We start from the raw sequence: 26,356 nt of genomic DNA on the forward strand, positions 1-26,356 counted from the left end.
TGTAAAGTCATCCTTTTGTAGCAGGGATGGGGAACACGGGATCCTCTAAATGTTATTGGGCTGCAACTCCTATCAGCTCTAGCCGGCATAGGCAATGGTGAGGCATGATGGGAGTTGCAGTCCAATAACATCAAGAGGGTCACATATTCTCCACCCCTGTTTTAGAGGCTACATAGGAACATAATTTGAACCAACTTGTGAAGTGCAAGATACTTTTTTATGGGTTCACCTTGGGGCCTTTAGGATAAACTCAGTGACAATATTGAACTTTGAGTTGGTTCACACAGCCACCTTTTTGCTGTTAACTAACTTGAGAGAATCCTCTCATGGCGATGATTTGGTGTAGAACACCTAATGAAAAGAGTTGGAACTGTTCTAGGTACCCATCTATGTTGGGCCTAGAAATGTAATTCTTTAACTGCCAGGAATCTGAAATATTTTCTCAGCCCTTTGTGGAGCTGGTGCATAAAAATATTATCCTGGTTCTTAAGAATTTAAGAAATATCTTTCAATCTACATGCTGTTGCTCCACCGTCTTGTACCTGGTAGGCCTGAATTTTCAGCCTCATAGAGCTCATGCTGGCAAAGCAGTCATATTTTTGAAAATGGCTTCCACAAAAACCTTTGTCATGAAGTTACTGCCCCAACCCACCTTGTGATGTAAACACAATTATGTCATTTGGCCATATATGGTCGGTCTCTGTCTCTCTCTGTCTCTCTCTCTCTCTCTCTCTCTCTCTCTGTCTCTCTCTCTCTCACACACACACACACTGCTGCAGTTATTCATCTTATTGTCAAAATGTTACCTCATAGGGTTTGAAATGCCTTCTCTCTTGTACGGGCTTTATTTCTATCATCCTACTGTTAAAATGCTTACGTTCACTGTCAGCATATTAGTTGTAACCTTTTATTGCTATTGATAACTGTAAATATGTTAAGTAAATCTTCATTTTGCTGACCTGTCGAAGGAGGCATGGTATCAGCAGATTTTGCCACTGGACAGGTGAGAGATTAGCAAGAGTAGATTCAATTTCTTTTGTGCGTTGTGTGTGTGTATGTGTGTATGTATGTATGTGACAGTAAGATTCATTGCCTTGTGAGGGAGATATTTTAAAGCACATATTCTTTGATAGCTTGTGAAATGTAGAAATAGGAATAAACTTGGTTTTTGACAGACATGCTTCCCAGAGTTCTTCTTGAGTGAATTTAGATTGATTCATCCTTTAAAAGAAGTCCAGTAGAATTTGGGTTCTCACGTAAAGAGAGAAAGCTATTCCATGTGAACCAGAAAAGCAACAACTCTCAGAAATGGGGGGGCAACGAGAAGAATAACAATATATCAGTCACTGACTTACAGCCTAACCCACCTCATAGGTTTGTTGTGAGGATAAAATGGATAGGAGGAGGAGGATCATGTACACTGCCTTGGGCTTCCTGGAGGAAAAGGTGGGATGTAAATTGAACAAATAAGTAAATAGTAAATGTTATATAATCAAGGTAAAAAGGTCCATGAATATCGCTAATGCCCATGAACCTGTTACACAAAAGACTGGCCAAAATGAACATATAAAGAATTCCTCAAGATTGAGTCCATAATGCACTTGGATTTCACTGTATTTTTGGTTTGTGCCTTTCTTATATTGTGATGCTGCTTTGGGGGCCCTATTGGTAGAAGAATGGGGTACAAATAATAAATTGACTGACTTCACTGCTTAGTTCTTCTGTGTATTCCAGTTATTCCTGAGTTTGTGTTCAGTAGTTGTTACCTGTGTGGTAACATCCAAAGCTGCTAGTCAGAGCGGCAGCATAATTTTTGTGAACCGCCCAGAGAGCTTCGGCTATTGGGCGGTATAGAAATGAAATAAATAAATAAATAAATTCAACACTTTGGAAAGCTTGTACAAGTCTTTGATCCTACAACAGCCTGGTTCACCCATAACAGCAATCTGTTTTTTTCTTCTTAATTGTGGGTTGTCATGAATGAGGCAGCATGCACAGGCATGCTTCCCGATTGCTCCGTTCCTGGATTGATTGCTATGGCGTGCAAACCAGAAACTCTGGTTGTCTCTCCCCCGACAAGCAAAAGTTCCTAGTTTGTACATAATCCACACACTGAAGGGCTGGGAATTGTGAGCTGTTGGTGCATGCAAACTGACAAAGTGATTGCTTGTTGCTTGTGCAGACCCAGGAGAGGGAACATCCATAGGTGATTGTGTGATGGGGCACTTGCAATATAGCAAAACCCCGGCAAGGAGGAGCCCTGTCAGCACGTAGGGGACTCTTTCTATCAGTGAATTGTGTGACCAACACAGGGAAGCGACAAATATGTCTTTTGATGAACATGAACAAGGCTACATGTAATGGAATGTTGTTTTTTAAAGGACAGTTTGATATCTGTGGGGCTTATGACTGTGAAAGTTTTTAATAATCTGGTGTATGAAACAAATAGCTAGAATTAAACACATTGATGTAATGATGGCTAAATGTGCCAGTCATCACACACTTCGGCAGTGGCTTGTTGCAAACCCAAGGATTCAAGAAGCGTTTGATTGCCAAGTGTTGGTGGTGCTAGCCTTCCATATACCTGAAAACAGTTGAATGGTTATAGTGTTCATTGTCTGGTTTACAGTAAAAATAGCAACCTGACAGTTAACTAGTACCACTATGTGACTCCAGACAACATATCCAGATATGAATGTATAAGGGATGCAGAAAGTGATGTCTTCTTTTTAGAATATTACAATCTCCTAGATCTCTGATGAGCTTTTGCTATTGAACTTCAAGCACTGAAGCTGTATTGGGGCTGCAGTCCTATACAGATTTCCAGTGGAGAAAACTCAGTGGGACTTACTTGTAAATACACATGCATAGGATTGCGTTGTTAGGCTCTCACTTGAGCTCTTTCTCCTTGTAACTTCTTCCTTGTTACATTGTTTTCAGGAGCTTGGGTCTAATGAAGAATCTTCAGATGAGTCCGAGGTAAGGTTGCTTCAAAGGGACTTCATATTTGAACACCACCAATTGCATGTTCCAATTGCATTAAATGTCAGTTCTTTGTCAACAAGCCAGGAAAACACGCTTCCTCCCAACTCCTCTGTTTTATTTCAGATCTGGAAGTGCTTATTTACAGAGTTGTTAGGATTGTTTTATAGCAAGTGATTTTTAGGCTTCAATTAAGGAGCTGTGTTGCAACTGAAAACACAAAATGGATGATATTTAAAATTAAATATCATCCATTTTGTGGATGTCACACAGTTCGGCTAAAATAATGAATCTTGACAACATAAATCTAGTGAGAAGTTGAAACCTGAGTGCTGCCATTTCTGGTTTGAGTAAATGAAAATGAGATTGACACAAGCAGTGTTTGTATATTACAGATTTTTTAAAAAAGAAACTGATATTTAATGATACTATGCAGGAAGCTTAGATTTAGTTCTATTATCACTGTTTTGCAAGCTAATGTTGCAAGGCATGACTATCCACATTATTTGTGTTGGTTTATTAATTCTAAAAAATGTTTGAGTAAAAACTTGTAAAAACTTGCAAACGGCAGGAACTATTCATTTCCATAGTCATTCATCTACATGTCCGTCTTGCTTATTGGTTGGCAACTGAAGGAGCAGACTATACGCTTCAGTGGACTGGTTCTGGCCTTTAGATTGTGAATTTCTGATTAAAAATAGTTTAGGAAAGGACACTCCTGGTGGCTACCAGTGAAACAGTGTTTTTAGGGGGAAGGGCCATAGCTTAGTGGTAGAGCATGTGCCTTACATTCATTCATTCATTCATTTCTTGGCAACTTTTCAGAGCAGAAGCCCTCCCAAGGCGGCTTACAACAATAAAATACATAAAAACTATTAAAATATTAAAAGTGATAAAAATGTAAAAAAAAAAAAAGCCAACAATAAACAATTAAAACCAACAATAAAACCAACAGTGATGATAACAGCAGCAACAGTAGCAGTCATATCAGTAGAAGGCCAAGGTAAAATAATATGTTTTCAATGCCTTCTTAAAAGCCTGCAGTGAGGGAGCATGGTGGATCTCTGATGGCAGCTTGTACCAAAGATGTGGGGCCACTGCAGAGAAGGCCCTCTCATGTGTGTTCACCCACCTGACTGCTCTCACAGGTGGGCATATGAGAAGGGCCTCTCTTTCTGATCTTAAAGTGCAGACAGGCTGATATGGATGTAGACGGTCCTTCAAATAATTTGGTCTCAAACCATTTAAGGCTTTAAAGGTGAAAAACAGCACTTTGAATTGGGCTCGAAAACGCACCGGTAACCAGTGCAGCTGCTGCAGTATAGGTGTTATATGATCGAATTGGCTCGCCCCCACCAATACTCGGGTGGCCGCGTTTTGCACAAGCTGGAGTTTCTGAACCATCTTCAAAGGCAACCCCATGTATAGCGCATTACAGTACTCCATCCTGGACGTGACTAGTGCGTGGATAACTGAGCCCAGATAGGGCTGCAGTTGGCGTACCAGCCTAAGCTGGTAAAAAGCACTCCTGGACACCGCAGCCACCTGGGCTTCCCCATTTAGCTCAGAGTCCAGGAGGACTCCCAAACTGTGCACTTGGTCTTTCAGGGGGAGTGCAACCCCATCTAAGATCAGTTGTAAACCTCCATCCAAAGTAGTTGGTTTCCCAACCCACAGTACCTCTATCTTGTCTGGATGAAGTTTGAGCTTGTTCACCCTCATCCATCCCAAAACAGCCTCCAGACACTGGTTGAAGAGTTCCACAGCCTCCCTGGGATGTGCAGATGGCAACGAGAGGTAGAGCTGAGTATCATCCACATACTGATGACATTTCAGCCCAAACCTCCTGATGACTTCCCCCAGTGGTTTCATGTAGATGTTAAAAAGCATGGGGGACAAGATAGAACCTTGCGGCACCCCACAGGCTAATGGCCATGGGGTGGAACCGAAGTCCCCCAGCACCACCTTCTGAGACTGCTCCTCCAGAAAGGACTGGAACTACTTTAAAACTGTGCCTCCCAAGTCCAGTCCAGATAAATGATCCAGAAGGATACCATGGTCATATAGAGGGCTCCAGGTTCAATCCCTTCCACCTCTAGATAGGACTGGAAAAGACCCCCACCTGAAAACCTGTAGAATCACTGCCAGTTAATATAGATAGTACTGACTTAGATAGACCAATGGTATAAGGCAGTTTCCTTTGTTCCTATTGCTTCTGTAGGATTTCCTGCCTTACCGTCCACATTTATAGCTTCCAAAATCCACCATCATATATCACCCTGGGAATTTATTGATGTGAACAAGCTCTGCTCACTACCATATCTCCTTTATATATAGACTGACTGGCATAGTTAATGACCAGGATCTAAAGAACCACACAACAAGTTCTGCACGACCAAGGGAGGTTGAGTTTGTGTTTCATGAACAGCAGCCCTTACACTGCACAACAAACCATTCGAATAGACAGGAGTTGCAAGAACTGTTTATGATATGGCAAGTCAAAAATCACATTGGGCATGCCTAAGAACTTGAATGTGCCCAAAGAAGTTCTATAGATTCAGCGCATTTTTTTTTTTAATCACTTAGCAATTGGGTGGAAGTTCAAGCTTCACCATAGTACAATAGATATAGGAAAAATATTGCCTACTCCTTAGGTACAGCTGACTGTTGGTATTCAGTTAGCAGGGGTAGGCAATGTGGTGCTCTTCAGGTGTTTTGGGCCACAACTCCCACGATTCCTAATCATTGGCGAAGTTGGCTGGGGCTTATGAGAATTGTAGTCCAAAACATCTGGAGAGCATCACATTGCCTGCCTCTGAATTAGACCATCCATTTGCTGGGCTGGTTTATTGTAATGGGGAGGTTGTGTGTTATAAAGAGAGATGTGTAGGTGCCTTCTGGCATGCAAGTGTGCAGGAGAAGCTGGGTTTTCTTTCCTGGTCTGAATCTTGTGTTGGTGTGGAGGAATGTGTATGATAACATGTTCTGCTCTGAATAGTTCCCAATTCTAGCATTTCTCAAAGTAAAGTTCCCCAAGTCCCGTTGTGGCTAGGGACCATTTGTGAACAGAGATTTATCAGGAACCTGACCTGAATAATCTATCTCCCAAAACCTGAAAGGAAAAAGCGCTCCTGGCTTTGAGATTGATAAATCCCCTGTCAGAATGGACCACCTTTATATAAGGGTAAATGTCCAGACTTCATTTAAATGCATGAGTCCTTTCTCTTCATTTAAGCTCTTTGTTATTTAAAAAAAGAATATAAAATATATTAATAAAAGCAACATAAATAACACAACAGAAAAGAATAAAATGAACTGAATAATAGTTCCCTAATGTCCTTCGCTCTTACTGTAAATCCCACTGGTACAGAATTCAGGGACTAGTCTATCCCCCCCAAACAGACAGGGATGTACCTCTTCTCTTTTCCAATCCCTTTTTTTATTTCTCTTCAAAGCTTTTCCTCTTCCAGTCCAAAAGCTCAACCTGCTGTATAGGCTCCTAGCTATCTTAACCCTGGAATGCAGATCTGTGTTAAGGTTAAACTACTGTCTGTTCGAAGAGGCTATTTGAGTTTGGGCAGCAATTAACACAACATTGTGGCCTTGCTGTTTCTGACCATCTCTTGCTTTGTAAGCGTGTTAGAGGAAAAAGAGGAAAAAGTTGACACACAATCTAATTCATCACGGAGTTTCTCTCATTTCTACTTTGGCCAACTTCTGCTTGAGCCAACGCGGTTATCAACCATTATTAGCTGTCACAATAGGGAGCACAACAGTCAAGTAAAAAGCTGTTTAACTCACTCCAGAATAATGAAGAGAGCAAAGTGAGTAACTCAGCTGGTGGTGCTGTAGTAGATCATAGCAAAACACAAGCCTCCTTATATGTGTTAAGGGTCTAAGGGTAATAGCCCCTAGTAAGCAAGATGCCTGTGCAAAAATACAAAGGATTGCCAAATACCACCTCGAATATCATCAATAATCAACACACATTGATGGGCAGAAGGTACCCAGTTCATGTAATAAGCTATATTACAGTAACACACATGCACACAGTGTTCCTAGGAGGTAGCTGTCTCTGTTATAAACCCATATAATCTTAGGACAGCCTGCATGAATCTTTTAGGCAACAGCCATAGCTCTTAAAACTAGAAGAGCCTAGCTTGTGTATTGCCAGTGATAGATTATTATTTAGAGAATACATCACTCGTAAAGCATTAAAAAAAAAACTTGGAAGGACTGTACATTAAAATACTTGGTTTTGTCCTTAATACTACTCTGTAGGTAGGTCATTTCCATGGGGAACTGATGCATGGGTTTTGTCAGGGTTGTATCTGAGCCCATAGAATCCCAAAGCAGCTCTGATTCTGAGGAGGAGAGACAACTCGTGAGGGAAGAAGTCTCTCAGACTTCAGCGGTGCAGTTGGAGCGGGAGCCCCTCCCCTTCTCACATCTCTGGGAGTGACAGTGAACCAGGTGTGGAAAGGGAGGGACAACCTGAACATTTAGACATGAGGCGCAGGCACAAACGAGAGATCGCAGGGGCTGAGCTTCGGCGCTCAGCCTGATTGGCTCGACGTCAATAGCTGCATCCAGAAGCATCATGGGAGAGGGAGAGGTCTTCCCCTTCCACCCCTTAAGTTCAGAGAATTGCCGCGTTTTTCCCAAACGGAGATCAACTTATGTCCTAACCCTTAGAAATCCCTAGATGGCTGTTCCTTTGTAGTTTCTCTGAGTCTCAAGCAATTAGCATCTGTATGCCTCATTAGGATAAATGGAATTAAAACCTTGGAAAGCAGCCCTTTTGTCTGAGTGTTGATTTTGTCTATTGGACTATTCAGTAGGCAACAGGGGAATCCTGAGAGCTACACTGATTTGTCAAAGGCTGCTGGTTATTTTATACACAGTAACTCTTTAAAGAAGCTGAAAAAACTGCTCTGCTGGCACAGTAACTCTTTGGATCAATCCTAACAACAATTAGATTACTGTTATTTCTTCCTGTAAATACTGGAAAGTCAGTGACTGCTGGTAGCCCAAACTGTTGTGTCCTCCATGACAAAAATCTGCCTGTGCCAAAGGCTTTCTGTCCTACTCTTGTAACACCATGTAACACTACATTTGACATTACTAATACTGATTGTCCAGTTTCAGTGTCAGAGTGGAAATAACTTGTTGTTCCTATAAGGGTCCCATAGAAGAGGAGAGACAAAATAAGGTTAAAATAGCAATAACTTTTATTGAACGATGTCTGCAAGTCATGGGCAGTGTTTGCACACATCGGTAAACCAGGATTCTGGAGGATTTACTTCCACTTGGCTCCTCCCATCAGCACGAGTGGCTAAATTAACCACAGATTGGAAGCTTAGCTTGTTGTTTGAATTAGGATTCCTGCCTTGTTGCTCACTTTAAAAGCCAGGATTCGAAAGTCAACAACAAGTCTTAGTTTAGGATCCTGGTTTGTAAGGGGAGCAACAAGGCAGGGGTCCTGATGACACACAGAGCTTCCCAATTGTGTGGGCGCTCCTAAAAAGCTAACTCTTCCTTGAAGCCTTTGGCTTAACTGCTTAGATCATATTTGGGTAAGTATGTGTTAACTGCATTTGTGTAAAGCCGTCTCTCGTTACTTTTTGTCCTTTCTTTTCACTCCTTTTATCATTTCCCTGATGTTAAAAAATAGTTTGTAAGCTCTTCGGGGAAGAAGAACCCTGTCTTTTCTGCTTATTTTACCTTGTGAAGTACCCAAAACATTGATGATGCTATGAGATTAGTAACCAACAACAACAACAATAATAATGGTGCATTATTATCAAAGTAGGGGCACCTGTACAAGAAAAGTTCCTGATGGATTGATTGTGCTTAGTCTTAAAGTAACAAAAAATTATAGCTTGAATAGATCCTGGTCATGCATTGCAAAATGCTGTATGACAAATATTATGTAATGTTGTATGGCATTTAACTACGAGCTTTTTGCCCAACATTCTGACAGCACAATCCTATGTATATTTACTCTGAAATACATTTCACTGTGTTCATTGGGGCTTACTGCTAGGTAAGTGTGCAGAGGATGCAATTCTAGAGTTATTGGTATGTTCCTATCCATTTCCAGGTGATTAAATTAGTGCATATAAAATACTTTGCTATGTTAGCAGATTTATCACATAATTTCATGTTCCAAACAAACCTTTCAGTAGAGATAGTAGTAGTGCTTTCTGTCAACACTTCATACAATTGTATTAGATCCTTTTTCTATAACTGCTCTTCAATTTGCTCATTTATTTCATAGCCTTCCATATGATTTGGGACATTATGAATACTTTCTTATCAAGTAGACGGACTACTATTCATTCTCCTTGATATGATGAGCAAACAATAAACTAAAATGGTATTTTAATTCTCAGGAGAAAAAACTACTTTAGCTTGAAAAGTATATTTCCTGCAATCTTGAAGCACTAACATAGTTTTCTAATGTTTCTGTTTCACTGAATAATCCTGGATGCAATATGGTTTCATTGATATTTGATATTATTGTGCAGAATCTGGAGTTACATATTAAGGCTAATGAGCTCCTTTCAAGGGAGAGAAATGGCAAGATAGACTGTTCATAAAGTGGAGAACAAAGTTTGACTAAAATTTTTATATGGCAATTGTTTTTCATATTTATACTTTGGGGCTTATATATGGAGAAGAAAAGTAGAACACACGAGCTGGAATCCAAACAGCTACTTTAGGCATGATCAATAGCTTGAGCACACACAGTGAATTTTTGACTTTTTCTTTTTAAATTATTCTCCTGTTTGATGTCACAAGTTGCTTTTAAAAATCCTCTCTGTTTCAAAGGTAGCTTGCCATGTGGCATGGAGAGTTGCTACTCAATAAATAGAAGCCAAAAGAATCCTGGGGCATGCATGGAATTAGTTATGCCATTCTTTGGCTCCCTGCTAAGCTGTATAAAGTCTCTATTATGTGTGCCCACAGTTAATAATCACATAACTGTGATCAGGTGAGAGGAATTAAGTATACTGATGGTAAATCATCAGCATAACTACATGCACTTTGGTTGTGGACAAGCTTCTCGGTATTAGCCATGGTGCAGAGAGAGAGGTTTCCCACTTTTTCAGGTCACAGGAGGACAGATAACGTCATCTTTGTGCTATAGTCTACTCATAAATCATTACTATTTAGACAGTGTGTACCCCACACTTTATGCCTCAAAAGAGATGCTCAAGGCGGTGCCGTCTCCTGTTTCCATGGGAATTATAGCACTCCACTCCTTCACCTGCCCCTGATAATTTCTCTGACATGGTTTAACAGGATATCAGCATTTAAAATTTGTAGAAAAATGGCAAACAATTTAATGAGAACATAGAAATAATTCATCATTTTGAGCCAATGGGCTGAATGTTTTAAATAATATATTGGGGTTTAAATGAAATCTTTTAATGCATCAGTTTTAAAAAACAAATTTATGGTGATGGGTAACTAAGATGATAATATACATTGCATTAGAATTGACTTCTAAACCTAGTGGATTACTCTTAGGATTTTCTATTATCTACTGTTCTTGGGTGAAAATGAGATAGTTAATTTAATGAGCTATTAATATTAACTAGAAGTGCCAATTCTTCTGTTTGAGTGTAGTGGGATATATAAAGTAAAAAATGCTGCATTGCATACCACATAAATTAAATGCAATCTGAAATACTACTGTATCAGCAGAGTGTGTAATTGTGGTGTCCTCGAAATATTGCTACCTCCTGTTTCTGGAGGGGAAAAAGCTGACACATTGTTGTATTTTCATACTCTATGTAGCTGTCCTCACCTAAGTGTCAAACTGAGGGTCAGACACCCATCAAATGAGGAATAGTCAGAAACAAAACATCTTGAAAAGAGGGAAATTATTGAGGGACATCAGTGAACAGAAAGCACTGAAGTGTTATCTAAGAAATAGCAGAGAGATTTTGTACAAAATGGTGGTATTTGAAAGATACAAAACTTTGTAGGAGGACCCTTTTATGGACCTTTGCAAAGTTGGCTATGTCTCTTGTAAGGAGCTGGTATGTTCTGACATAAAAGTACATTTCCTAACAATCGAGTAGTCTCTAGGAAAGAAGGTGGGAGTGTGAGGAACCTGAAGGTATGTGGGGCTTGGTAAGAAAAAAGAGATTATTTTGAAGTATGAGAATTTTTGAACCTGGAAAGTTGGCTGATTGTATAATAAGAAAATTAGGACTTGGTACTTGGTCTCTCCTACTGTCTGTACCAGAACGCTGCATTTGTAGCCTGTTTGCTACTACTTCCCATATTATTACCTATGTTGGATGTGAGTGGGGAAAGCAGTTTAGGAAATACCTGTTTGCAGTTAATTTAGCAGGCACCACAGGGTACAGATCAACACACATGGTGAAGATTGAGGCATTTTGCAAGGGTAATAAGGGGTGTATTAAAAACCAGATTAACAAGAGGGATGTCAGTTTTGGTTTAAAAAAAATCTGTTTAAATAGCTGATCAAGCATTTATCACATCAATTTATAAGGTCAGTAACAAGAAATGAAGATAATTGTGTTAATTCTAAAAACTACTGTCTTCTAGAAGTCTACAGACTGCAATTCCTTTCAGAAGCTTTCAGAGCACCATGCCAAACTACAGGGATGCTCCTTTTCCCAATGGCAAATGCAGTCTACTCAGTGTAGTTCTGACTCCTGGGTATTAACTGTGTTAATTGGGCTGACTGTGGCCCTGTTCAAACCATGGTTTCTTGGAGCTCATCACTTGTGCCCATTCCAGTGCTCCTTCCTACTGCTCCTTGTGCACTGGGCTTGAGCGGAGTTACCTTGGTTTATTAAATTATAGCTTCCTGTGATGTCTGAATTGGGAAACTCTGGTTTAAGTGAAGTTTACCAACTAAGATTGCAAGTAGGATTGTAGGCAGCACTTAAATCAATTTCCAGTGACTTCCAAATTAGTTTATCAAATTGGGAAGTCTCCTCTTCAGTCAGGCATGCAAGAGGGAGGAGGAAGTGCCCAAGCTTGTTGCTTGTATCCATTCCAACAGAGTGGAAGCTCTTTGCAGAGTGTTGCAGGGCAGGAGGTGTCTGCTCCCAACTGCATGTACAACTCTGTGCATGTACAACTCTGACTCCTGCAGTTTTGAGGGGTGGGCAAAGGATCCTCACTCCTGCTATTGCTGTCAGATATCACCTCAAAGCTATTTTTAAAAAGTGACCTACCAAGTATATGCTTTCCTTCATGGAATTCTTGATAATGTACAGTGGTTATATGGGACGTCTCAACAGGATTAGGTTGAAATTGGATATTGTATCACAAGCCTTCAGCAACTGGGTTTGCCCAACCACTATCTAATGGAACTGCATCGCCTCTGATATAATTCAGGAAAACTATAAACCAGACTGGAAATAATGGCAACCCATCTTGTCCAGTGGCAACCCACAGTAATGGGTTGTCAGAAGTAGTCTTTTAAGTGATTGCAGTGTGCAAAGGCATAGTGGCATAGATGCCCAACATGTGACTGGTGTCATACGGAGACTATATAGAAACTTAACTGGGTGATGTGAATTGAGGATTATGGGCCAATCCACAAGCCATGATGTGCTAACAGAGCATTCCCCTCTGTGAGCAAAGGCAATGAGCTTCTTCGGACAGATGAACTTGTAATCTAGGATACAACATGTCCTAATGAATTGTTGCTGTGTGTTTTTTCTGTATTGTGAGCCACTTTGAGCACAATTGTTTGCGAGGAAGGAGTATGCAAATTAAAACCTACTGCTTTGGCTGTTGTCTAGGATTTGCCAAGGTACAACTGCGTATGGCAGCACTGGGAAGGGGTGTGTCCACACAGCTGGATTGTTGATTATGCAGTATGGCATCCTTCCCCAACCTGGTGCCTTCCAGATGTATTGGACAGCAACGCCTTGCATCACCCAGCCAGCCATAGAGAGCACCGCACAGGCGGAGGGGTCCAAGCTGGGGAAGGTTGCAGTATGGGATTTGATGACACTGGAATATTCAATAAAACCTTTGCTTCTCACAACCCAGCTCACCTTCTGTGCTTCTAGACTCCTAAAAGCGAAACTGAAGTTGACATTTCATGCTGATCGCATGACTGTAATTTAGTGACAACCCAGAATTGCAGAAAATGTTGTTTGCTTTCTTTTCGCCCATATATTGTATTCTGTGCTCTCAATACAACTATTTTAATATATATTCAGAGGTAGTAGCCATATCATCATAATTCTTTGCCTTAGTGTATACTACGTTTTCCCAAGAAGGTGAAAGGCTTAAATAAATCCTCTGGAGAAAATGAATTGAAAGGAAATAAAAAAGAGGGAGAGAGAAGGAGATTGCTGGGAGAAAACCTAATGTCCTAATCCATCTTGACCAATTCAATAGCTATGGGCTTTTGATGATTAGGCTTGTGGGAATCATACTTTAGTAATGAAATGGAAGTGTGTGTGTGTTTTTTCTCCCATGAGAAGTGGGTGGGGGCAAGAATACTGCTGTTAGACTTTAAATGTGTCAGTAATTCAATTTTTAATTAGAGAAAATAATCTAGTTCTTCCATAGGTTGATAATGCTTTATGCCTTGTTGTGTTCTTTACATTGGCTACCAGCTGTAATGGATTTAATGGGTGGGTTAATTGGCTAAAGTTTTACTTACATATGCTAATTTGTCCCCCAGTTGCTAGATGGGACTGGGATTGAAGGCCATACCTCCATGGAAGCTGCACAGGTTCTGATTAGCTTCTCCTTGTTTCCAATTTGTTGAAAAAGAAACATAAACACAAAAGATGTTTTTTCTTCCAGTTTTGTATCTAAATACAGCAGATATTAGGATTTTCAGGGGAAACCATTTCTAGCACCCTGTCATAAAAATCTGAGCACTGAAGCTGACAGCAATAATTCAAAATTATTGTCAGTACACCTTTTAAAACCTGAATCTTCCACAATACCAAAGGGAATTGAACATGCTCATTTTTGAAGCCATATTATAATATGGAATTTATTTATTTATTACATTTTTATACCGCCCAATAGCTGAAGCTCTCTAGGTGGTTCACAACAATTAAAACCATAAAATACAAGCCAGTAATATACAGATGATAAAATACAACATAAAAGTTTAAAAGTTTAAGACCACAGTATATAAATAAAAATAATGACCAAACAGAATTGTCTGTATTGAGAGTCTGTGTGGTATACTGGCTAGAGAGCTGGATTTACACTGGGGAAATAAAGGTTCAAATCTGGATGCAACCACAAAGCCCAATAGATAACCTTGTGTCTTTCACTGGCAGCCTTCACACATAACAATAAACCAGGAATCCTGGTTTATTAAACCACACTGTACACAAGCTGCATGCTAGTATACACAGTCCATTTGCTTCCCCTGCTCGCAATTAAACAAAATAGGCATGGATAGCTTAGCATTATATCCAAACATGGCATTGTTATTTATTGTGCCCAAGCAAGCTAGCCTTGTAAACCAGCTTTAAACCAGGTGTGTTGTTGGCTTACAAATTCTGGCTTGTTTGGGCACAATAAATCATAACTTCTTCCATGCCTATTTTGTTTGCTTCTTTCGCTTATGTGAGTGGGTAAATTGTTATGTATGAACGCGGCCGCTATCTCTTAGTCTAACCTATCTCAAAGGAGATTTGTGAGGATAAAAGGGGGACTGGGTAGACCTCCCTGAGCTCCTTGGTGGAAGGTTGGGATAATAATAATACTTCCAAAGTATGTGTTTATTTGATTTGTACCCCACCATTCTACCAAGAAAAATGGCACTCAAGGCAGCTTACAATATTAAGACAATAATAAAACAAATGCATTAAAACACAATTAAAAACAGAACAATAACAGAATAAAAACAGCGTCCAACTCAACACTTACCTGCCAAAGGCCTGCTTGAATAAAATGATTTTTGTATGCTGGTGGAAGGACAACAGAGCCTGAGAGCAGCCACTGAGAAGGTCCTCTTTCACATCACCACCTAAAGAGCCTCTGAAGAAAGGGCCACCTTAAAAAAAGGGCCTCTCCTGAAGATCTTAAGACCTGGGCAAGCTCATATGGGAGAAGGTGTTCTTTCAGGTGGCCTGATCCCAAGCCATATAGGGCTTTATAGGTCATACCTAGCACTTTGAATTCTATCAAGAAACAGACCGGTAGCTAGTGATGCTGTTGTAAGGGAGTCACGTGCCCTCTTTTTGATGAAAAGGAAAATACTAAAGGTGGCTTTCTATCAATCAGTAGTGGGTTTTGCTTATTACATTGCGACTAATCGCACACTTTCCAAACCCTTTGAACCCATTATACCTTAGTAATATGCATATTAGTAATATGCAATTGCTTAAATTTAATTGGTTAAGCGATTAATAGCCTGACTAATCAAGTGTATTTTTAAGGTTTTAATCTTTGTAAACAGCCCAGAGAGCTTTGGCTATTGGGTGGTATAGAAATGTAATAAATGAACTACAAGTCTTTAGTTGGTTGACAGTTCTAATGAATACAAATAGGGGCCAAGAAGAATTGTGGAAAAATTCCTTCTATATTCATTCCTCCTGTCCTTTACAAATGACAGAGCCATGTAACCACTGAGGTACCATATCACAAAATACTGTGGAGAAAACATCTCAACCAGAAATAAGGGTGAATGGGCTGGGTTCTGTAGATGAAAATTATTCAGGAGAGGCAACTGAGCCTGAATTTCTGGTATGCCCTTCATGTCCTTGAACTATTCATGTCTGTTGGTGACAGATACGAAGGAATGTGCGCTAATGCAATTAAAGATTATTTCCCCTATTACATTTTGCCCCCAATGCTTTCTTAAGGCCCATTTTTCCCCTTTATGAAGAGTTCCAGTGCAGTTCTTTTCCCCTTGGAAGAACCAAAGTTAGGATTGTTCAAGAGGCTTAGGTTATGAACTTAGCAATGAGAAACTTGAGTGGTCCCTTCTGTGGGCTGATCTATAATTGAGGTTAAGAGATCAGAAGCACATATTAGAATCATGCACTCCACTTCCTGCAGACCTTCTTTTAGTGAATCCTATCTTGCATTAACAGAAGCTAAGATAGGTGAGCACTGATGTTATGTACAGTTAAGACTAACCAGCTTCCCCAAGTATATCTTTAGCTACCTTCAGCCCCTGGTTGAGTACAGAACTTGGTTGATTAGACTTAACCATAGTTAATGTTGATGCTGGCATGTCCATTAACTGTAGAGTTAAGATGAGAGAGGGGAATACACTCCGAGGAAGGAGCGTGCAAATCTTCAGCCCATTCCCAGTCTTTTAACCATGGTTTAAGAGATGTCATGGTCATGTGTGCTTTGACATTATCCTGTAATTTAACCTCCCCAAATTGTTGTGGGAATACATGAGGGAATAACTGAGAAATATCTGTTAGTTACTAGAAATGTTAATAGTAAACTAGTCTGTCTTTAAGTTGTGTAGCAACCGGCAGTTTGATGACAGGAAGAGCAAGTGAAGCATTCCATTGATTTGCTCTAAGGAATTTGGTCCTAATGAACGGTATGTAGCCCTAAACAGTTTTCTGATCTCATTAGTTAATTGCATTAATTTTATGTGTAGCGCTTTTAGTGGGGAATGTCCACAAAGAGCTAAGAGCTTTGAGGTTCTTGTGTAACTTGGCTGTTCTCATACATTCAGTATGAAGGCAAAGAGTGAACAAAATGAACAGATGGAATATCTTTTAAAACTGATTACTGAGAAATTGGTAATTAGTTATGCAATAGCATAATTATGTCCTTGTTTTCTTTAAATCCCAGTTACAGAGTGAACCTCACATTTTACTCTGAACTTTGTTGGATCTTTTCCTTCCAGTTTTGGACTGCACACCTGTGCATGCAAACATATATTTATATATGTGCAGTACTATATCCATTTACCTGGGAGTAAACCCCATTGAAGTCAGTGGTGCTTACTTCTGAGTAGATATGTACAGGACAGCACTGCTTCACACGCAGAAGCAGTTATTTTAATAGGCGTATCTATCATTGTATTACTCATATTTTCTAGGCTGCTTCTCAGAAAAGCTCCTGGGGCCATAGTTCCTGGGACCCAATGAACGATGCAAGCAAAAAAGGATGGTGGTGGTTCCAAAGCATTTTGTGATATGTCGTGGGGAAGGATTGGGGGGCACTGTCAGCCATTCAAAGTCAAAATACAATCGAGTGCTCAAGAGTTCTAGGAAGTAACATAAATCCTTGAATTCTGGTCATTATGTGTGTATTAAATATTAGTCTTTTGACTTACTAAAATACTATACCAATAGCTGAAGGATAGATGACAACTATTTCAAAGGTCTTATAACTGAGTGTATTTTCTGTGCCATAGAAGTATGAGGGGAGAAGAGGGGAAAGTGTCAAAACAGTCCAACAGCGATATAAAATTTAATATTTTGAATGTTTGTGAATCCTTTAGGATACCATAAAGGACTTATCTTTAATTAAAAATGCCATATACTTAGTAAAAATCCATGTTAGTTGAAAAATTGATTTTATTTTTTATTTTATTTTTGAAAAAAAGCTGTGAGTTTTCCTGTATGTGGTAAATGTCACTCTGTTCATATCTTAAGCTTTGCTGCAAGTCAGGACTTGTACTATTCAACCAGGTTGTCATAGAAACGCAGCTAACTGTCATCTCAACTCAGGCTGCTGATGGTTTTATTTGTAGGTTTGCAGGATTATTAAAATTTAACAAAAATTATTGATTTGCTTTTTATTTACGCTGCCTTGTGTTTACCATTAGAAGTTCAGGCTGCATAAAAGCTTCTCTAGAGAGGGAGAGAAAATATATATATATATATATATAAATAATGCTAAACTAAGATTCATCAAATGCAGTTGATTCTTTTTCTCTTTTTATTTAGGAGGTGATGTATAGGCTGCAGCAATGGAGTAATCTTGTATTTTACAAATAGTTTTTCATTTTGTTTGTTTACAGCAGAGAAAAAGTCTCTCAAATTCACCTTTAGCTTGAGTTTTATTTAACATAAGAGATACCTGTCAGAAAAATCATGCAATGGGTACAGCAGTGTGCCTAATATTTGAAGTTTCTCACTTTATTTATGTTTTTCTTGAAGCCTGGCAGAATGCTTCAGTGAGCTGAGTTTTTGAAAGTGTATGTTTTTGTATATGCATGTGCAAGAGAAATTACTTAGTTTTCACTCATAAATAAGACAGGTAAAACTTATTTACAGTAACTTTATCTAATGGTCCGTAGATGAATGCTTTTATGCAAAATACTTGAGAGACCAGAATTAACTTTTCACTTTGGTTGCACATTTGATGTACAGACTTCAGCAACATGTTGGATCTTATTCTAATGACTTGATGCCTCAGATTCAGTTCTTACTTTGCATGTTTATCCCCAGAGTGCACAAGATCATTCGTGCATCACAAGACTCTAATTCACAATAAAGATGTGCGAAAATGCAATTACGTGTTAATTGCCACATAACATACAAGCTACAGGCTGTGTTAACTTTTTGATTGTAACTGTTTTGCATCTGTCAAGAATGAAGGAGTATAGGTAATCTGTCTGATTTATGCCCTATGCTCTAATTTGACACTGAGTCTTTTTGACTGGTAACAACTTTGTTCAGTGTAGGATTTACTGAATAAAATCGCTTCTTGCTGGACATCTTGACACATCATCTTAGACAACTGTGTTGTTGATTATTGACATCCCTATATTGCTCCCTTCTTTTAATTCTCTCATTAAAACTTCTGCATGGAAAAGCCTCTGGTTGTAGTATATGCAGAAAAAAGTTGAAACAGGCCTTTCTACCACGGCTTGTGCTTCTTAGTTTTCTGAGGATATTATGAAACAACAGACTTCAATAATTTAGTGTATTATGAACTATCTCACTAGTCTAGAATGTAACATAAGGCTGCATTTACATTTCTGAATGATTGCTTTATTTAGAAGGTATCTGATAGTTGCAACTGGTATAGAATACAATGGCTAGAACACATGTGGGAGCTAGGTGTTGGGATCATTTTACTTCTCTATTATTCTGTATTATTTACATTGGCTGCCTGTTATTTTCCGGGCCCCATTCAATATGCTAGTTTTGGCCTTTGAAGCCTTACAGGGTCTGGGGCCAAGTTACCTGAAGGACCATCTACACCTGTATGAGACTGGCCAAGCATTAAGATGAATATCAGAGGCCCTGCTCTGGCCTAGCAGCACAAACTATTAGGCTTGTGGGTTCTAGAGATAGGGCTTTGTCAGTGGAGGCCCTACACTTTTGGAACTCCCTCCCCAGATAAATATGTATGGCTTTATTGTGGCTAGCTTAAAAAACAACACACTCTGAAGATTAATTTATTTAATTCTGCATCTGATGCTTAAAAATCATTAGTTGCTGTTGCTGCCACTACTGTCTCTCTCTCTCTCTTTGTGTTTAATTGTAAATTGTATGTTCATGTTTTTGTAGTATTGTGAGCTGCCTTCTGAGGACAGTGAGCCCTGAAAGACAGGTTAAAAATCTCTTAAATAATAAGTAAAAGGGTTGTTGTTGTTGTTCAGTCGTTAAGTCATGTCCGACTCTTCGTGACCCCATGGACCATAGCACGCCAGGCCTTCCTGTCCTGCACTCTCTCCCGGAGCGTGCTCAAGTTCATATTCATTGCATCGGTGATGCTATCTAGCTATCTCATCCTCTGCCATCCCCTTCTTCTTTTGCCTTCAATCTTTCCCAGCATCAGGGTGTTTTCCAGGGAGTTTTCTCTTCGCATTAGGTGGCCAAAATATTTGAGCTTCAGCTTCAGTATCTGTCCTTCCAATGAGCAGTCAGGGTTGATTTCCTTTAGGATTGAAAAATAAAAGGGTAAGAACATGTAATTACCTCCTTATATAATCCTGCATTACTAACAACAAAGCTAGTGGAGATGACAGTATTCCAGCTGAGCTATTTAAAATCCTAAAAGATGATGCTGTTAAAGTGCTGCATTCAATATGCCAACAAATTTGGAACACTCAACAATGGCCGCAAGACTGGAAAAGGTCAGTTTATATTCCAATTCCAAAGAAGGGCAATGACAAAGAGTGTTCAAACTACCGCACAATTGTGCTCATTTCACATGCCAGCAAGGTTATGCTCAAAATCCTACAAGCAAGGCTTCAGCAGTATGCGAAGCGAGAACTACCGGAAGTACAAGCTGGGTTTCGAAGAGGCAGAGGAAGTAGAGATCAAATCGCCAACATTCGCTGGATCATGGAGAAAGCAAGAGAATTCCAGAAAAACGTCTATTTCTGCTTCATTGACTACGCTAAAGCCTTTGATTGTGTGGATCACAACAAACTCTGGCAAATTCTGAAAGAGATGGGAGTACCAGACCACCTTACCTGTCTCCTGAGAAACCTGTACGAGGGTCAAGAAGCAACAGTAAGAACCAGACATGGAACAACCGATTGGTTCAAAATTGGGAAAGGAGTACAACAAGGCTGCATATTGTCACCCCGCTTATTTAACTTATATGCAGAGTACATCATGAGAAATGCCGGGTTGGATGAATCAGAGGTCGGAATTAAGATTGCTGGGAGAATTATCAACAACCTCCGATATGCAGACGATACCACCCTAATGGCAGAAAGCGAAGAGGATCTCAAGAGCCTCTTGTTGAGGGTGAAAGAGGAGAGTGCAAAAGCTGGTTTGAAACTCAACATTAAAAAAACGAAGATCATGGCATCTGGCCCCATCACTTCCTGGCATATAGAAGGGGAAGAAATGGAAGCAGTGACAGATTTTACTTTCTTGGGCTCCAAGATCACCACAGACGGTGACTGTAGCCATGAAATTAAAAGACGCTTGCTCCTTGGGAGGAAAGCTATGGCAAACCTAGACAGCATAGTAAGAAGCAGAGACATCACCTTGCCGACAAAGGTCCGTCTAATCAAAGCTATGGTTTTCCCAGTAGTAATGTATGGTTGTGAGAGCTGGACTATAAGGAAGGCTGAGCGCCGAAGAATTGATGCTTTCGAACTGTGGTGCTGGAGAAGACTCTTACGAGTCCCCTGGACTGCAAGGAGGTCCAATCAGTCCATCCTAAAGGAAATCAACCCTGAGTGCTCATTGGAAGGACAGATACTGAAGCTGAAGCTCAAATATTTTGGCCACCTAATGCAAAGAGAAAACTCTCTGGAAAAGACCCTGATGCTGGGGAAGACTGAAGGCAAAAGGAGAAGGGGACGGCAGAGGATGAGATGGCTAGATAGCATCACCGATGCAATGAATATGAACTTGAGCACACTCCGGGAGAGAGCGCAGGACAGGAAGGCCTGGCGTGCTATGGTCCATGGGGTCACGAAGAGTCGGACACGACTGAACGACTGAACAACAACAAAGGAGATATTATATAAGCCTTAACATTCCCTCTGAAATGATTCCTAACCTTTCCTACCTTAGGTAAGACAGAATCAGTATTATGAACATACAGTAATTATTCCATGTAGGGGCCTCTTCACACACTGGGTTGGATCCAGGGAAGCTCTCAGAGGAAACTTCTCTAGATTCAATCCATTATCATTTTAGCTGTACACCCAAGATTTTTTTTTAAGTGTGCACTTAAAAATGTGAAGGTAATAAAAAGATTTAAAACATGTATCATGCAGGATTGTCTGCAGGTTTCTGAGTGTGCAGTCAGTAGCAAACCTGGGTTTCTTGCTGTGTAATGTGTGAAACGACTCTTAGTTGTCAAGCAGAAAATTCAAATATCTTTGAGTGTTTAAATATATATTTGTGTTATCCTTGCGTTGAATCAAAGTGAAGTACTATATCGAAAATGCAAGCTGCATTAATTCTACTACAGAAACTTCAAACTGAGGTGGGGATGGGATTACCCTTAGAGTACTTCTTCATTTAAACACAGAATTGGTAATTCTTTAGCTGAAGTGATTGGTTGCCAGTTTCCGAACCATATGATCTTATTCCGCAACTGTGGGATTTCGGAAGGATATAATACGATGGAATGACAAGGAAGGCAGGGTTTGTATTAGCATTAAACAAATTGTAAATAAGGGGATGTTCTTGTGATCATTTAGTATGGGGAAGCTCAGAATTAAATACTGTTTAGCTTAGAACTTAAAATATCTTTAAAACGCTTTACTGTACTGAATCGGGATGGCTGAAAGGTACATTTCCTCCATTATTGTATGGTTACAGTGTGGATGCTAATCTGCATTAATTATTATTTCTATGGGAAAAGGCATGTTATTTATTCTGGATTAAGTAATACGAACTGCTTATTTATGTGTGGTTCATATCGACTCAGCATAGCTGATGTCCTGAAATTCAAGGTTCCACAAACTCAGCTGCTGTGACATCCAGTCTCCTCCTAACGATCTTTCCAACTCTTGTCTCTGTCTTCGCACTATACTTCAGGAGCACTCACTGATGCCAACTAGAGACTGACTTCTAACATTCCTAGCTGCGTTGTGTGAGTGTGTGCGTGTGTGATGGCTCTGGAGGGAAGGGATAAACCTCCTCTTGCCACATGCTGCACTCTTGATATGAATTGGGTTTCCCCATGCTTCTAATTAGTTAATTAAAGAAAAAGTGGAGATGGAGTTGCAGGCTGGATATTAAATGTCATGTTAGTTTGTCCCTCCACAGTATAATAATGTCAAGGAGGCCTGAAGTTCAGGGGAGAAGCAGAGCCTGTCTCTGACTTCATTTTATGCTTCAGAGGCATTCTGCATACTTCCAAAACACTACGTGAAGTCCGAGGTAAGACCCTTCCCCAGCCCCTCCTCTGAGCAACTCCTGTGGAGTCCTGGTTAGAATACCTTAAAGATGTAAAATAGTAAAAGTTGGCCATATAAGAATTTATTTAAAGGAATTTCAGTCATACAGACTCTTCAGATAATGTTTACCAGGACGTTTGGGGGTTGGGGCAGGGGTGAGAGGATTTGAAGGATGAGCTTATGGAGCACAGAATTTCCAGGGGCCTGTCTGATTTAGGGCTGAGCTTAAAGGACTGATGTATCTGATGCAGCCTACCTCAGAGGCAGAACATTATCTGTGAAAATTTTGCTTTTACCTAGTCATCTTTGAATGGTAAAGGTTTCTTAATCCTTCGATGTAATTTTTATTGTTGGTTTTTGTAGTCTTTCCTCAGTTTTGAATAGAAGATTTCCTTCCCTCTGCCCCCATCCACAGGAAAGCCTACACGCCCTGTAAAAGCCTGCACTCAAGCCCTTTATTTACACCATCACAAGATAAGTTAGGAAATGGCAGCAGCAGAAAATAGCCTCGAGTGATGCAGCTTGGCTTAAGTGGTCCAGGTTTCAGGGTCAGAAACCTCCTACCTGTAGAGATCCATGAACCCATATTCCTTCTGGGAATGTTGTACAGCTTTTATTTTTGGGCTGACTTTTCATGTTGTTGGGTAATTTCTATATCTTATGTCTGTAAGTGCTATAAGCCTAACTACATGGAATTGCAATAATCACATATTCTTCCCTGTCTACGCCTGCTTCCATTTCCCTCCCCTTCTGTTGTTTCCTTTCCATCTGTTTTCTAGATTGTAAGCCCTTCATAGTAGAGACATCTACTCATTCTTTGTAAAGCACCATGTACCATTTCCATTGTGAGATGCACAACGTATGGTTTCAACTCTTCCTCTCAGAATACTTCTGCATTCTGTCTGAAGCCCAGATATATGTTGACTCTGTCTCTCCCTCCAGCATGGATACATCTCTAGGCTTCAGATGAGATATGGAAGTATGGCAAGAGGAAGTTCAAGTCACTTGTGAATTTGCTGCCTTGTCTGAAGCCACCTTACGTTCACTTCTTTTTCCACAAGCAGTGTATTTCTTTTTCTGAATCCTGACCTTCTGCATATATTCTGATATCTCCCTACTGGATTTGTTTGTTTGTTTATTTTGTTTTTGTCCTTCATACAGAGGTGCAGCTACTTTTAAAGGTCCTCAGATTTTTTTTTAACAATAGCCTTCATGTTTTAGCATGGCGTTAATAGTGGCTCACCCTGTCTGCTTTATTTTCTTTCATCAGTTCTTTCATATCCATACATTACATATTTTGTATAATAATTAGAAAATGGGATTTTCTTTTATCTAACCAAGTAACATCTGTGGTTTCCACACCCACCCACTGCCTTTTGAAGAAATAACTAAATAGCTCTTGCACTACAGCACTGTTGATAAATACATTTTTATTAAAAGAATTTCAATCCAGTATTCTAGTGCTAATAACTGGAATGGTGGAATGTGGGGATTTTGGCTTCCATTTGTTAGCGGCCGTTAAGAGTTCATAGAGGACTATCAATGGCTGTAGCTATGTAGTACTTTTGGGGATAGCTGTAGTGTGTAAGTATTAAGTAAACTTGAGAAGAATAGTATTCTCGTTTCCTCTTATAATTTCTTAATACAGGAAGATGACAGCGAAGACGAGCCCAAGTTGAAGTATGAAAGGCTTTCTAATGGGATTACACAAATTCTCCAGAAGGATGTTGCTAGTTGCATGACAGTACATGAGAAGGTAAGGTATTATTTTTTGCAAGACACAAGTGTCCATATATTTTGTTTGTTTCTTTTAAGCACATTTATTCTGTTGACCCTAACATTAGGAATTTTGATACACATAATATCAGGAGTTCCAAATCAAGAATAAAGTCTGTAGAGAAGTCTGGTGATCTATTAGAAATTTGTTTCATGGCAAGTATGACGAGATAAGAAAAGAGCATTCTTTATTTAGAAATGTAGTAAGTGGGTTTTGGCAACTGTGGGTTCTTTGCATACAGCCCAAACTGTACCTGGATATGGGAATACTTGTGTATTAATTGCCCTTGCTGAAGAAATGGAGGACAGGTGTGGTGTTTTTTATTCAAATTTTTACTTGGCAAATCTACAGCCATCTATTATCCAATCACTTTTCTGACGTTTTTGTCAAGTGCCTGATGAATAAACATGACCTCGGTTTGGGCTTGCATTGGCCCCATGCTGTGCTGAATTATTTGTGTTTAGTCCTTGTCTTTAACTCCCCTGTGTTTGAAATGTTGCATTACTAATCCATTCTTGGGATCAGGCATACCCCACTTAAGTCACAAGTAAAAGAAGAAGAAAAAAGATGTATTTAACAACGAATCTGATGTGTAATGTAAAAAACAGTGAAATAGGGATGGTTTATTGCACAAGTGTATAAGTTTATCGATGGTATCTGTCATCTGTAATGACTCCAGGGCTAGGGTCAATTAGACCTCCAGTACTTTGGACACACAAATTTGAGTTTTCTCAGTCTCTTTGAATTGGAGATTGTAGAATTGTTATATTGCAGGGTTTACCTGTGGAAATAACTGTTCACATGACTAGTCTACTTATGAACTACTTACAGAAGACTGTAGGAACTACTCCTATGAGCAGCCTGCAGTCAACAAGTGGACATTTCTCTCTCTCTGATCTTCTGTGAGAGGTTCATCTGACCTAATGTTGTTCACACAAATAAACTGATCCTGCAAGCTGTTGTTTTGTGCTTGTAAGCTCAGAAATATAACATCTGCACCAGATCTTTCCCTGATAACCTTTAGTGAAATTCTCTAAATCAAACGAAATCTGATCCAGATCTTTGTGTGTTCCCATTTTCATGTTGTTTTTTCAACAATGGTTATCTTTCACTAAAGAAAGGTGCAAGTTATGGAAAAATCTAAATGTGGGTTGCTTTTTTTTTGTCCAGGTTCCAGTCACAAATCACTGTTCTCAGGGAGCTGTGGTAGGATCTTCAAGGGGCTATTTTTCAGGCTCTGAAGACCTGTGTGCTCACCGAGTCAGCCTGTGATGGCTAAGTTCCCCAGCCTTGGGAACAGGGAAGGTGTGCGGTCCCTAATTTAGTTATTGAGACTAACCTTGGGGAAGATCCCTAACCCAAGTTTATGTTAGCTCCCCTTATACACCATGTATAATCTCCCACACCCCTAAATAAAGCACACAATGGGGGTAATTGATCCCCTCCCTTTCTGAGCACCGCAGTTGCATTTCTTGGGGTAGAACACATGGCGTACGAAGTGGTACAAGTCAGGGGAAAATGTGCATATTCTGTACACTTTTGCGGTCAGCTATGATTCAGAATGAGTCAGAGCATGAACATACAGTATCATCTTGATTGACTTCAGACTGGCTTACATGTTACATTTCTGCAACACAGGAGTGCTCAACCATGTCATTCCCATATCTAGCATCTTTTTAAAAAGCATAAAGTTGGAATAGTTAAGGTATAGTTTGACTTTTAAGACGACTAAATTTAGCCCTCAGCCTCCGCATTTCTACACCGTTGCTAGAGGTAAATACATGTTGATCCTTCCAGTACTAAGGTTTTGAATATGT

General features: G+C 39.8%; 1 protein-coding gene across 8 annotated transcripts in view; it reads left to right on the top strand.

The window, feature by feature from the left end:
* Window positions 1–26,356, top strand: part of VPS41 (VPS41 subunit of HOPS complex) — a 147,022-nt gene that overhangs the window by 11,695 nt on the left and 108,971 nt on the right. For 5 of the 8 annotated variants that reach the window (XM_084857840.1, XM_084857841.1, XM_084857843.1 and 2 more), the window contains exons 2-3: window positions 2,941–2,979; window positions 24,411–24,518. In XM_084857840.1, coding sequence (XP_084713966.1) covers window positions 2,941–2,979; window positions 24,411–24,518 — 147 coding nt within the window. The remainder of the gene's footprint in view (window positions 1–2,940; window positions 2,980–24,410; window positions 24,519–26,356) is intronic. The other 3 variants (XM_084857842.1, XM_084857846.1, XM_084857845.1) reach the window with 1 other exon arrangement.

The sequence above is a fragment of the Heloderma suspectum genome, chromosome 5 (assembly GCF_057233095.1).
Source record: "Heloderma suspectum isolate Gila_16-S chromosome 5, 16-S_ref, whole genome shotgun sequence".
NCBI classification, from domain to species: Eukaryota; Metazoa; Chordata; class Lepidosauria; order Squamata; family Helodermatidae; genus Heloderma; species Heloderma suspectum.